A 12403-nucleotide genomic window follows, 5' to 3' on the forward strand; every position below is an offset into this window, starting at 1 on the left:
GTCCAGCTACAGGGGACGGGAACAATCAGAACATGACCTCTGGCTTAAATCAGGTTTGTGTTATACAGTGCTGGCCAAAAGTATTGGCACCCCTGCAATTCTGTCATATAATACTCAGTTTCTTCTTGAAAATGATTGCAATCACAAATTCTTTGGTATTATCTTTTATTTTGTCTTCAATGAAAAAAAAAATTGTCAAAGAAGGGAATTTTGTTACTTACCGTAAATTCCTTTTCTTCTAGCTCCAATTGGGAGACCCAGACAATTGGCTGTATAGCTACTGCCTCCGGAGGCCACACAAAGTATTACACTCAAAAGTGTAAACCCCTCCCCTCTGCCTATACACCCTCCCGTGCATCACGGGCTCCTCAGTTTTGGTGCAAAAGCAGGAAGGAGGAAACTTATAAATTGGGCTAAGGAAAATTCAATCCGAAGGATGTTCGGAGAACTGAAACCATGACCAAGAACAATTCAATCTGAACAACATGTGTACACAAAAAAACAGCCCGAAGGAAACAGGGGCGGGTGCTGGGTCTCCCAATTGGAGCTAGAAGAAAAGGAATTTACGGTAAGTAAACAAAATTCCCTTCTTTGTCGCTCCATTGGGAGACCCAGACAATTGGGACGTCCAAAAGCAGTCCCTGGGTGGGTAAAAGAATACCTCGTAATAGAGCTGTAAAACGGCCCCTTCCTACAGGTGGGCAACCGCCGCCTGAAGGACTCGCCTACCTAAGCTGGCATCTGCCGAGCGTAGGTATGCACTAGATAGTGCTCCGTGAAAGCGTGCAGACTCAACCAGGTAGTCGCCTGACACACCTGCTGAGCCGTAGCCTGGTGCAGCAACGCCCAGGACGCACCCACGGCTCTGGGAGAATGGGCCTTCAGCCTTGAAGGAACCGGAAGCCCAGCAGAACGGTAGGCTTCAAGAATTGGTTCCTTGATCCACCGAGCCAAGTTGACTTGGGAGCTTGCGACCCTTTACGCTGGTCAGTGACAAGGACAAGAGCGCATCCGAGCGGCGCAGGGGCGCCGTACAAGAAATGTAGAGTCTGAGTGCTCTCACCAGACCTAACACGTGCAAATCCTTTTCACGTTGGTGAACCGGATGAGACAAAAAGAAGGTAAGAAGATATCCTGATTGAGATGAACAGAGGATACCACCTTCGGGAGAAATTCCAGAACCGAACGCAGAACCAGCTTGTCCTGGTGAAACACCAGGAAGGGGGACTTTACATGACAGCGCTGCTATGTCAGACACTCTGCGGCGTGACGTGACTGCCACTAGGAAGACCACCCTCTGCGAAAGGCGTGAAAGAGAATATCCCTCATTGGCTCGAAGGGTGGATTCTGAAGAGCCGGTATCACCCTGTTCCGATCCCAGGGTTCTAGCCGACGCTTGTAAGGAGGGACTATGTGGCAAACCCCCTGCAGGAACGTGCGTACCTGAGGGAGTTTGGCTAGACGCTTTTGAAACACAAACACAGAAAGCGCCGAAACTTGTCCCTTAAGGGAACCGAGAGACAACCCCTTTTCCATTCCGGATTGAAGGAAGGACAGAAAGTGGGCAAGGCGAATGGCCAGAGAGTAAAACTCTGATCAGAGCACCAGGATAAGAAGATCTTCCACGTTCTGTGGTAGATCTTGGCGGACGTTGGTTTCTTGGCCTGTCTCATAGTGGCAATGACCTCTTGAGATAACCCTGAAGACGCTAGGATCCAGTACTCAATGGCTACGCAGTCAGGTTGAGGGCCGCAGAATTCAGAATGCGTCTGCCGCCAGAGCTCTGTGATCTTGAGAACGTGCCCTGCATGCCGGGACCTTGTTGTTGTGCCGGGACGCCAATAGGTCGACGTCCGGCCTCCCCCAGCGGCAACAATCTCTTGAAACACGTCCGGTCAAAGAGACCATTCCCCTGCGTCCATGCCCTGGCGACTGAGAAAGTCTGCTTCCCAGTTTTCTACGCCCGGGATGTGAACTGCGGAGATGGTGGAGGCTGTGGTTCCACCCACAGCAGAATCCGCCGGACTTGCTGGAAGGCTTGCCGACTGCTTGTGCCGCCTTGGTGGTTGATGTATGCCACCGCCGTGGCGTTGTCCGACTGAATTCGGATCTGCCTGCCTTCCAGCCATGGCTGGAACGCTATTAGGGCTAGAACACTGCCCTTATCTCCAGAACATTGATCTGGAGGGAGGACTCTGCTGAGTCCATGTACCCTGAGCCCTGTGGTGGAGGAAGACTCCCTGACAGACTCGCGTCCGCCGTGACCACAGCCCAGGATGTGGGCAGGAAGGATTTTTCCTTCGACAAGAGTGGGAAGAAGCCACCACTGAAGGGAGGCCATGGCTGCCCGAGAAGGAGCAACGTTCTTGTCGAGGGACGTCGATTTGCTGTCCCATTTGCGGAGAAAGTCCCATTAAAGTGGGCGCAGATGAATCTGCGCAAACGGAGCTGCCTCTATTGCTGCCACCAACTTTTCTAGGAAGTGCATGAGGCGCCTCAAGGGTGTGACTGGGCTCGAAGGAACGATTGCACCCCTGTCTGTAGTGAACGCTGTTTGTCCAGCGGAAGCTTCACTATCGCTGAGAGAGTATGAAAACTCCATGCCGAGATATGGCAGTGATTGGGCCGGTGTCAATTTTGACTTTAGGAAAAATTGATGAACCACCCGAATCTCTGGAGAGTCTCTAGAGCAATGTTCAGTCTGTGTTGGCATGCCATCCGAGAGGGGGCCTTGACCAGCAGATTGCCTGAGAGAGTAGGACCGCTACCACCGTTGTCATGACCTTGGTGAAGGCCCGTAGGGCTGTCACCAGGCCGAAAGTTAGTGCCACGAACTGAAGGTGTTCGCTCCCTATGGCGAAGCGCAGGAAGCGCTGATATTCTGGTACAATCGGCATGTGGAAATAAGCATCCCTGATGTCGATTGATGTTAGGAAACCTCCTTGGGCCATCAAAGGTGATGGCAAGCGGAGAGATTCCATCCGGAACCGTCAGGTTCTCAGTCCGTTGAGCCGTGTGAAGTCCAGAACGGGGCGGAGTGATCCGTCCTATCTGGTACCACGAACAAGCTGGAGTAAAAAGCCACGACTACGTTCTTGAAGGGGAACGAGGATCGCAACTCCTCCTGCCTTCGGAGTGTTCCCCAACTGGAAACGTGCATCGGCTCGCTCGGGGGACGGAGATGCTGTGAAGCAACGAGTCGGAGGACGAGAACTGAGCTCTATCCTGTGACCGTAAGACAGAATGTCTCCTACATCGGTCTTGGACATGTGGGGACCACTCCCCTGACCTGGACCGCCATGCAGAAAAGGTTCTCTGTGCACGGCGGAGGATGAAAATACCACCGCCTGAGACGTCAAAGACGCTAATTGCGGAGCACAGGATGACCGCATTGATATGAGACAGAGCAGCTGAGATAGCCTGGAGTGCCCACCCCTGCAAAGGCTGGGGTAACGGACGCGCCTATGGCTTCATAGATGGATCCCATTAGGAGTTCTATCTGTCTGTCCGTGGCATTCTTGAGCGTGGACCCGCCAGCCACTGCTACTACTGATCTAGCCGCCAGTCCGAGACTGGCGGGCACCTTATGACACTGAGCCGAAACCTTAACAACGTCAGAGGGGAAGGGACAACGTGTGTTATAAGGCGTTCAGTAAAACGCTTGTCCGGGAAGGTGTGCTTCTGGACAGAATCTGTGAAGCCTTGAGAGCCACGTCCGGACAGAGTCCTGGGTTGCGACCTCCGCCCCATCCTCTAGAGGGTCCTCAAGCTGAGACCCTAGAAGTCGGGGACGATTCCAAGCAAGGCTGCTTAGCCGGACTGGGACTGCGGTTCGTGCTGGAGTTTACCACGTAATAACTAGAGGCCACCCCAGGAACACGCTTCGTCGCCGACCGAGGGAGGCCTGGGGCGATCCCGCAGTGCCCGGGGCCTGTGTAAGGGGCCGGTCTGGACTGCAAACTCCTAGTCTCTTAGCCGACCATTTGTCCATAGTCTGAGACATGGATAGTGAAAATGACCCAGAGAGTTTCTCAGCAAAGCTGTAACTCTGTCCCTGCCGCCTGGACAGGGAACGCCGGCGAAGCTCAACCAGTGAAACTGCATTCAAACATTATATAGCCATATATACAGTGTATCACATATACAGTTCATCACTCTAGGGGGCCCAGCATCGAGAAGCCCCCTGGTGTACCGACCCTGAAGCAGTATGTGCTGCTGAAAACATGGCTGTCGGCGTGTACAGTGGAGGGGGGAGCCGTAGGCGTAACCCCAAAAGTGCGGAAATCTGGTGCCCTGAGCGAAACGTGAGGGAGGCGGAGGACAGCCAAGTGTGCTCCAGCCGTCACTGCTAGCCTCCGACTGACCGTCCCACCCTTCCCCCTGACTGGCAGGGCCAGGGACGGGAGTTTAAGGCGCTAGGCCGCAAAAGCCGGGAACTAAAGTTACAGACCGCGGCCGGCAAGCAGGCGCGGTCGGCGCGGTAGTCGCCAAGTCTGAGGTGAAGCTGCTCTCTGCACCGTCCCCAAGGGGACACTGAGTCCTTGAGGGGATCAGTTCCGTAGCGTGATTAGTGAGGGGGGCGGAGGACAGCGAAGTGTGCTCCGGCCCTCACTGTCGGCGTCAGCCCGACTGTCCCGCCCTTCCTCCTGACTGGCAGGTCCGGGGGTGGTATAATAATTGAACAGTGCCCGGGGCTGGACTGTAATGCTTCTCTAGGAGTAGTCAAAAATCAACAGTGCGACCATACAACAATATATATTATATATATATATATATATATATATATATATATATATATATATATATATATATATATATATATATATATATATATATATATATATATATATATATATATATATATATATATATATATATATATATATATATATATATATATATATATATATATATTACACTTCGGCACTCAGTGGGGCCAGCACCTCAGGTGCTGCTTACCGACCGCTCACAGCGGTTGTGTGATCACCAGAATCCGTGCCCGGGCCCCCCTGATGTTGTCTCTCCTCTCCAGCGTCAGAAGTGCTGACAGTAATGGCTGCCGGCGTTCTGTGGGGAGGAGGGGGCCGTGGGCGTGCCCTAGAAAGTGCGGGAATCTAGTGCCCCACTGTGCTGAGTGAGGGGGGAGGAGGATACAGAGTATGCTCCAGCCCTCAGTGCTGCCGTCCTGTGCAGCGTCCCGCCCTTCCCCTGACTGGCAGGCCTGTGGGCGGGAATAAGCGAAACTAGGCCGCAAAAGCCGGGGACTAAAGTTATAAGCGCGGCCGGCAAATAAGCATGGCCGGCGCGGTAGTCCCCGGCGCACTAACACACCCAGCAGTGCTGCAGTGTGTATGGCACAAGCGCTCCATGCGCGGTCCCCACGGGGACACAGAGTACCTCACAGTAGCAGGGCCATGTCCCTGATGATACCCGGCTCCTGTCCAGCAAATTCCCCAGGGGCTGCGGAGGGAGCACGGTCCCAGTGCCTGGAGACCGATTAGGATCCCACTTCACCCAGAGCCCATCAAGGGATGGGGAAGGAAAACAGCATGTGGCTCCTGCCTATGTACCCGCAATGGGTACCTCAACCTTAACAACACCGCCGACAAGAGTGGGGTGAGAAGGGAGCATGCCGGGGGCCCTGTTATGGGCCCTCTTTTCTTCCATCCGACCTAGTCAGCAGCTGCTGCTGACTAAGATGTGGAGCTATGCGTGGATGTCAGCCTCCTTCGCACAAAGCATAAAAACTGAGGAGCCCGTGATGCACGGGAGGGTGTATAGCAGAGGGGAGGGGTTTACACTTTTGAGTGTAATACTTTGTGTGGCCTCTGGAGGCAGTAGCTATACACCCAATTGTCTGGGTCTCCCAATGGAGCGACAAAGAAAATCCAAATTGGATATAATTCCACACCAAACATAAAAAAGGGGGTGGACAAAAGTATTGGCACTGTTTGAAAAATCCTGTGATGCGTCTCTAATGTGTGTAATTAACAGCCCCTGTAACTTACCTGTGGCACCTAACAGGTGCTGGCAATAACTAAATCACACTTGCAGCAGGTGACATGGATTAAAGTTGACACAACCTCTGTCCTGTGTCCTTGTGTGCACCACATTGAGCATGGAGAAAAGAAAGAAGACCAAAGAACTGTCTGAGGACTTGAGAATCCAAATTGTGAGGAAGCATGAGCAATCTCAAGGCTACAAGTCCATCTCCAAAGACCTGAAAGTTCCTGTGTCTACGGTGCGCAGTGTCATCAAGAAGTGTAAAGCCCATGGCACTGTGGCTAACCTCCCTAGATGTGGAAGGAAAAGAAAAATTGACGAGAGATTTCAACGCAAGATTGTGCGGATGGTGGATAAAGAACCTCGACTAACATCCAAACAAGTTCCAGTTGCCCTGCAGTCCGAGGGTACAACAGTGTCAACCCGTACTATCCGTCGGCGTCTGAATGAAAAGGGACTGTATGGTAGGATACCCAGGAAGACCCCACTCCTTACCCCGAGACATAAGAGCCAGGCTAGAGTTTGCCAAAACTTTCCTGAGAAAGCCTAAAACGTTTTGGAAGAATGTTCTCTGGTCAGATGAGACACAAGTAGAGCTTTTTGGGAAAAGCCATCAACATAGAGTTTACAGGAAAGGAAAAAAAAAAAAAAAAAGGCATTCAAAGAAAAGAACACGGTCCCTACAGTCAAACATGGCGGAGGTTCCCTGATGTTTTGGGGTTGCTTTGCTGCCTCTGGCACTGGACTGCTTGACCGTGTGCATGGCATTATGAAGTCTGAAGACTAGCAACAAATTTTGCAGCATAATGTAGGGCCCAGTGTGAGAAAGCTGGGTCTCCCTCAGAGGTCATGGGTCTTCCAGCAGGACAATGACCCAAAACACACTTCAAAAAGCACTAGAAAATGGTTTGAGAGAAAGCACTGGAGACTACTATAGTGGCCAGCAATGAGTCCAGACCTGAACCCCATAGAACACCTGTGGAGCGATCTCACAATGGCAGTTTGGAGAAGGCCCCTTCAAATCTCAGGGACCTGGAGCAGTTTGCCAAAGAAGAATGGTCTAAAATTCCAGCAGAGCATTGTAAGAAACTCATTGATGGTTACCGGAAGCGGTTGTTCGCAGTTATTTTGGCTAAAGGTTGTGCAACCAAGTATTAGGCTAAGGGTGCCAATACTTTTGTCTGGCCCATTTTTGGAGTTTTGTGTGAAATGATCAATGATTTGATTTTTGTTTCATTCTCTTTTGTGTTTTTTCATTGCAAGCAAAATAAATGAAGATAATAATACCAAAGAATTTGTGATTGCAATCATTTTCAAGAAGAAACTGAGTATTATCTGACAGAATTGCAGGGGTGCCAATACTTTTGGCCAGCACTGTATGTATTAAAAGTAAATAAAATTGACTTTTATATCACAATCTTAAATTAGTAAGTTTAGAGATTTCACACTGAGGCTTCTGTCCTTTCAGCAGTTTCCTTATCAGAGGTAGAATTACAATGAAAGGTGACATCTCTTTATACAACTAATCCACCATTCAGATATCACAGCTCACCTCCTCCTCCTATACAATGACTGAACACCTCTATATACAATAGATAACAGGATGCACCATTCACAATCGGTGATGTCACAGCTCACCTCCTCCTTCTGTACAATGACTGATAACACCTTCATATACAGTAGATAAGACAAGAATCCACCATTCACAATAAGTGAGGTCACAGCTCACCTCAGCTTACATTTTGATTGGACTTATAGGAACTCTGCTACAGAATATGTATTTTTTTTTTATTTTGTATGGGAAAAGGAAGGGGGGATTCAAAGTTATTAAAAAAAAAAAAAAATTATATATATATATTTTCATTCTTTCTAGGAGACAGTATTCTATACACTGCGATTGTGAAGTGTTGCAGTGGGTAGTACAAATGACAATCTATGAGGCACTGCTGTACAGAAACACCAACATTGCCCAAATGAAGGGGGAGGGTCTTAAACAGGACTGTTGCTGCCATAATAGGCCATGATTCTTTCCCCCCTCCCCCCAGGATCACATCACCGCGAGCAGAGCGGCTGCAGTTGGAGGCAGGTGCTGGCTGTATTGCACAGCCGGCACCTGCTCTGCGTAGAGGCAGCCCAGCTCATTCATTCTCCCTATAACATGCTTTACCTCCGCAGGATGTAACAGTGTCTGATCCCTGGAGATCCCACTGTTAGGCTAGGTTAGTGCTCATTCACACGACCGTCCAGTTCTTCCAGGTCCATTCCGTTTTTTTTTCAGACCAACTGACAAGACCATCTTTTACTACGTGTACACGGAGGTGCTTTTGTGCGCCATCTGTGTTAGATCCATTCTTTTCTGAAAATTGCTGACCATGGACCAATAAAAGTCAATAGGTCCACAAAAAAAGGGAAGCACTTCCACGTGGCTTCTGTATATATAATGTCCCACTGCCCTGCTCAGCCAACACAAGCTCCATTACCGCGGCGTCAGCGCTCGTCACTAAGTTCTCACATCAAGTATCACAGGAGCCCACTGTTACTGCTCATCACAGCCGCAGGCCGCCCCCAAAACCTGATGTAACAATGCAGCAGTCATGAAAATCAGTTACGAATTCAGCAGAGATCATCGCCACAGGTAATGTAGCCAGCTAGCCTCATGACGTCGGCGCCTGTCATCCCCGCAGCTGCTCACACACTGCTGTGTGAGCCTCTGCGGTGACCTGGGCAGGCTTCATGACATTTGATCTCCCAGCTAATGTGGAATGTTCTGTTCTTCACTGACTGGGACAATGAGTATGGATCGTCATGGGAGCCCCTTATTGGATTACGCCAGACTCAGATTAGGGATGTTGGAGGGGAACAAATTAGTGAATGAGGGTTTCATGGTCTTTATTTCTTTAATAATTTTACTCTTTTTATGTCTTTCAGGTTTGCATTTGGGAATAGTCGTGGGACATCGCTATGGATTACATCAAACATTTTTTTAAAAAAAAATGCAATATAAATTTGTGAATGAGAGATGTAGTTGGGGGGGTATTTGTCCAAATAAAATTTATTTTTCTTTGTTCAGCGACTGGATTAGTAATGGGGTGGATGGGTGGTGTCTGATAAACGCCAACCCATGACTAATACCAGGGCTTGATGCCAGCTGGCAATTCAAAGTTGACATCAACCCCATTTATTACCCAGTTTGCCACCGCACCAGGGCAACGGGAGGAGCAGAGGCAAAGCACCAACATTGGCACGTCTAATGGATACGCCATTTATGGGGTGTCTGTGACCTGCTATTTTTAGGCTGGGGAGAGTCCAACAACCATGGGCCGCCCCAGCCTGAGAATACACACCACAGTTGTCTGCTTTACCTTCGGTGCTGATCGAATTTGGGAGGGGGAGGGGGGGGGTTCCACATTTTTTGTTTTAAATTATTTAATTTGAAATAACAGTGTGGAGTACCCTCTGTCTTAATCCAAGACAGCGGGCACCCCACGCTGTTATTTCAGATTAAATAAATAATTTGAAACAAAAAAACGAGGACTCTTTTCTCTCCCCCCCCCCCCCCACAACCCACCCCAAATTGGATCACCAGCGCTAAGGTGAAGCTGCCAGCCGTGGCCTGCAGCTATCTGCTTCACCTTAGCTGGCTACAAATAGGGAGGACCCCCACATAGTTTTTTGGGGTATAATATTTAATTTGGAGCTAAAAGGACGCTAAACACCCTTTAGTGCCAAATGGACCCATGAAAGGCACCAAAGGGTGCAAGCTTACAGAATGCTGTGGAGTGGGACATTATATATGTTTCTTTCTTATCTATCCAGCTATCTCGGTCTAGATTTTGACTGTACGTAATAGATCCTGGGTACATTTATGGCACAAACCCTCCTTCCATTTTTTTTTTTTTTGCAATCCGCAAAAACGGATCCGATTTTTTGTGGACCGCAAACACGGAATGGTTGTTTGAATTTACCCCGATTGTCAGAGAGGCCCTTCTAAATATCAGGGGAAGTTCATAGTGGAAAATCCCTTTAAGCCGAGGATTTGGGAGCAGTAAGAGTGGAGGCGCTCACCTGTGGGACAGAGACTTCAGGATTTGCTGTTTTTTCCAGGTGTTTTGTCCTTTTTGGCTGTAGATACTTTGATCGGATATGTCCTCCTTGTCTGATCTGTAAGACAGATGTCATTTCTTTACCACATTTGACATCGGCAACCAAAGCTCAGTATCCGAGAGTTAATTCCTCACTCGGCCATTCAGCCTGCCCCATCAGTGCCCCTCACCTTTCGGTCCCGCAGGTCCCGCAACCCCTCGGTCCCGCAGGTCCCGCAACCCCTCGGTCCCGCAGGTCCCGCAACCCCTCGGTCCCGCAGGTCCCGCAACCCCTCGGTCCCGCAGGTCCCGCAACCCCTCGGTCCCGCAGGTCCCGCAACCCCTCGGTCCCGCAACCCCTCGGTCCCGCAACCCCTCGGTCCCGCAACCCCTCGGTCCCGCAACCCCCTCGGTCCCGCAACCCCTCGGTCCCGCAACCCCTCGGTCCCGCAACCCCTCGGTCCCGCAACCCCTCGGTCCCGCAGGTCCCGCAACCCCTCGGTCCCGCAGGTCCCGCAACCCCTCGGTCCCGCAGGTCCCGCAACCCCTCGGTCCCGCAGGTCCCGCAACCCCTCGTCCCGTCCCGCAGGTCCCGCAACCCCTCGGTCCCGCAACCCCTCGGTCCCGCAGGTCCCGCAGGTCCCTCAGGTCCCGCAGGTCCCGCAGGTCCCTCAGGTCCCGCAGGTCCCTCAGGTCCCGCAACCCCTCGGTCCCGCAACCCCTCGGTCCCGCAACCCCTCGGTCCCGCAACCCCGCGGTCCCGCAACCCCGCGGTCCCGCAACCCCGCGGTCCCGCAACCCCGCGGTCCCGCAGGTCCCGCGGTCCCGCAGGTCCCGCAACCCCTCGGTCCCGCAACCCCTCGGTCCCGCAACCCCTCGGTCCCGCAACCCCTCGGTCCCGCAACCCCCTCGGTCCCGCAACCCCCTCGGTCCCGGCAACCCCCTCGGTCCCGCAACCCCCTCGGTCCCGCAACCCCCTCGGTCCCGCAACCCCCTCGGTCCCGCAACCCCTCGGTCCCGCAGGTCCCACAACCCCTCGGTCCCGCAACCCCTCGGTCCCGCAGGTCCCACAACCCCTCGGTCCCGCAACCCCCACAACCCCTCGGTCCTGCAGGTCCCAAAACCCCTCGGTCCCGCAGGTCCCAAAACCCCTCGGTCCCGCAGGTCCCACAACCCCTCGGTCCCGCAGGTCCCAAAACCCCTCGGTCCCGCAGGTCCCACACTCACCGGTACATGCAGGTTTTCCTTAGTGAACACCATCTGTTCAAATCGCTGTCATCTGCTCCCAAGATCTGCAGGAAGAAATCTCCATCAGGAGTCTTCATACATCTACGTACACATGAGCCGAACCGTGCCCCCGTACCTCCTCCGTGGTCAGCCCAAAGTCGCAGGCCACCACCGGCCGATACTTGAATCTGCACGGAAGATCGTCCACGATATCCTCGTAATCCAACTTGTAATATTCCTCCACGTACTCCTGGAAGCTTTTATCATCTATACGGAATACAAAAATGGGGGAAAGTCATCCCAGAGCGACTACATGGGGGGGTATGGGGGGGGTAGTGGACAACCCCATTTAAGATCCTTAAATGGGGTTATCCACTACTTTGTGTCAGCTTAAACAGCTTAAACAGCTTCCAGTAACGAAGCAAAGGCCGCCCCCCGCTTCCAGTAACGAAGCAAAGGCCGCCCCCTCCCCCCCGCTTCCAGTAACGATGCACAGGCCGGCCCCCCGCCGCTTCCAGTAACGATGCACAGGCCGGCCCCCGCCGCTTCCAGTAACGATGTACAGGCCCCATGTTGGTGATGGAAGTGTTATTCCCAGCAGAACGTTACTCATCCTTCCACTATTGTGGCTGATAAAAGGAGAACAAAAGACTGCATTCACCTGCACATACTTGTTAGCACTCACCTGGGTTGAACACTGGCTTCTGTCGGCTCACGGCTTCTGCAAACCTGGACTTCTTCCTCTTCTTCACATTCTTCTCCTGCTCAAGTCTCATTTTTTTCCTTTCTTTACGAGACGGACCAGGAGCCGCCCGAGGGTCATATTCTGCATCCATCTGAAAGCAAGCGGAGGTCTACAGTGACACCTGGACAGCGGTGACCGGGGGGGGGGGGTCATCCGTAATAGCCCAAAAATAGGAGCTTACCACAAAGTTAGGGTCGTCACAATGAGGTGCAGAAATCTCCATATGGTCACCGGTCTCTTCCTCTTCTGCTCCGGTCCATTTATCCCAATTCCAGTCCTCTGAGGGGGAAAAAAAACAAGAATATAGAGGTTAAAGGTGTACAGAACCACAAATCCGGATAAGCAG

At 51.7% G+C, this 12403-nt stretch overlaps 1 protein-coding gene across 1 annotated transcript in view; it reads right to left on the minus strand.

Moving 5' to 3' along the window:
* The window catches only part of KRI1 (KRI1 homolog), a 31882-nt gene that overhangs the window by 1094 nt on the left and 18385 nt on the right, over nt 1-12403 (minus strand). The window contains 5 exon segments of the mRNA XM_075346512.1: nt 10069-10164; nt 11313-11377; nt 11449-11579; nt 11998-12148; nt 12239-12336. Coding sequence (XP_075202627.1) covers nt 10069-10164; nt 11313-11377; nt 11449-11579; nt 11998-12148; nt 12239-12336 — 541 coding nt within the window.

Source organism: Anomaloglossus baeobatrachus, chromosome 4 (genome assembly GCF_048569485.1).
Source record: "Anomaloglossus baeobatrachus isolate aAnoBae1 chromosome 4, aAnoBae1.hap1, whole genome shotgun sequence".
Taxonomy (NCBI): domain Eukaryota; kingdom Metazoa; phylum Chordata; class Amphibia; order Anura; family Aromobatidae; genus Anomaloglossus; species Anomaloglossus baeobatrachus.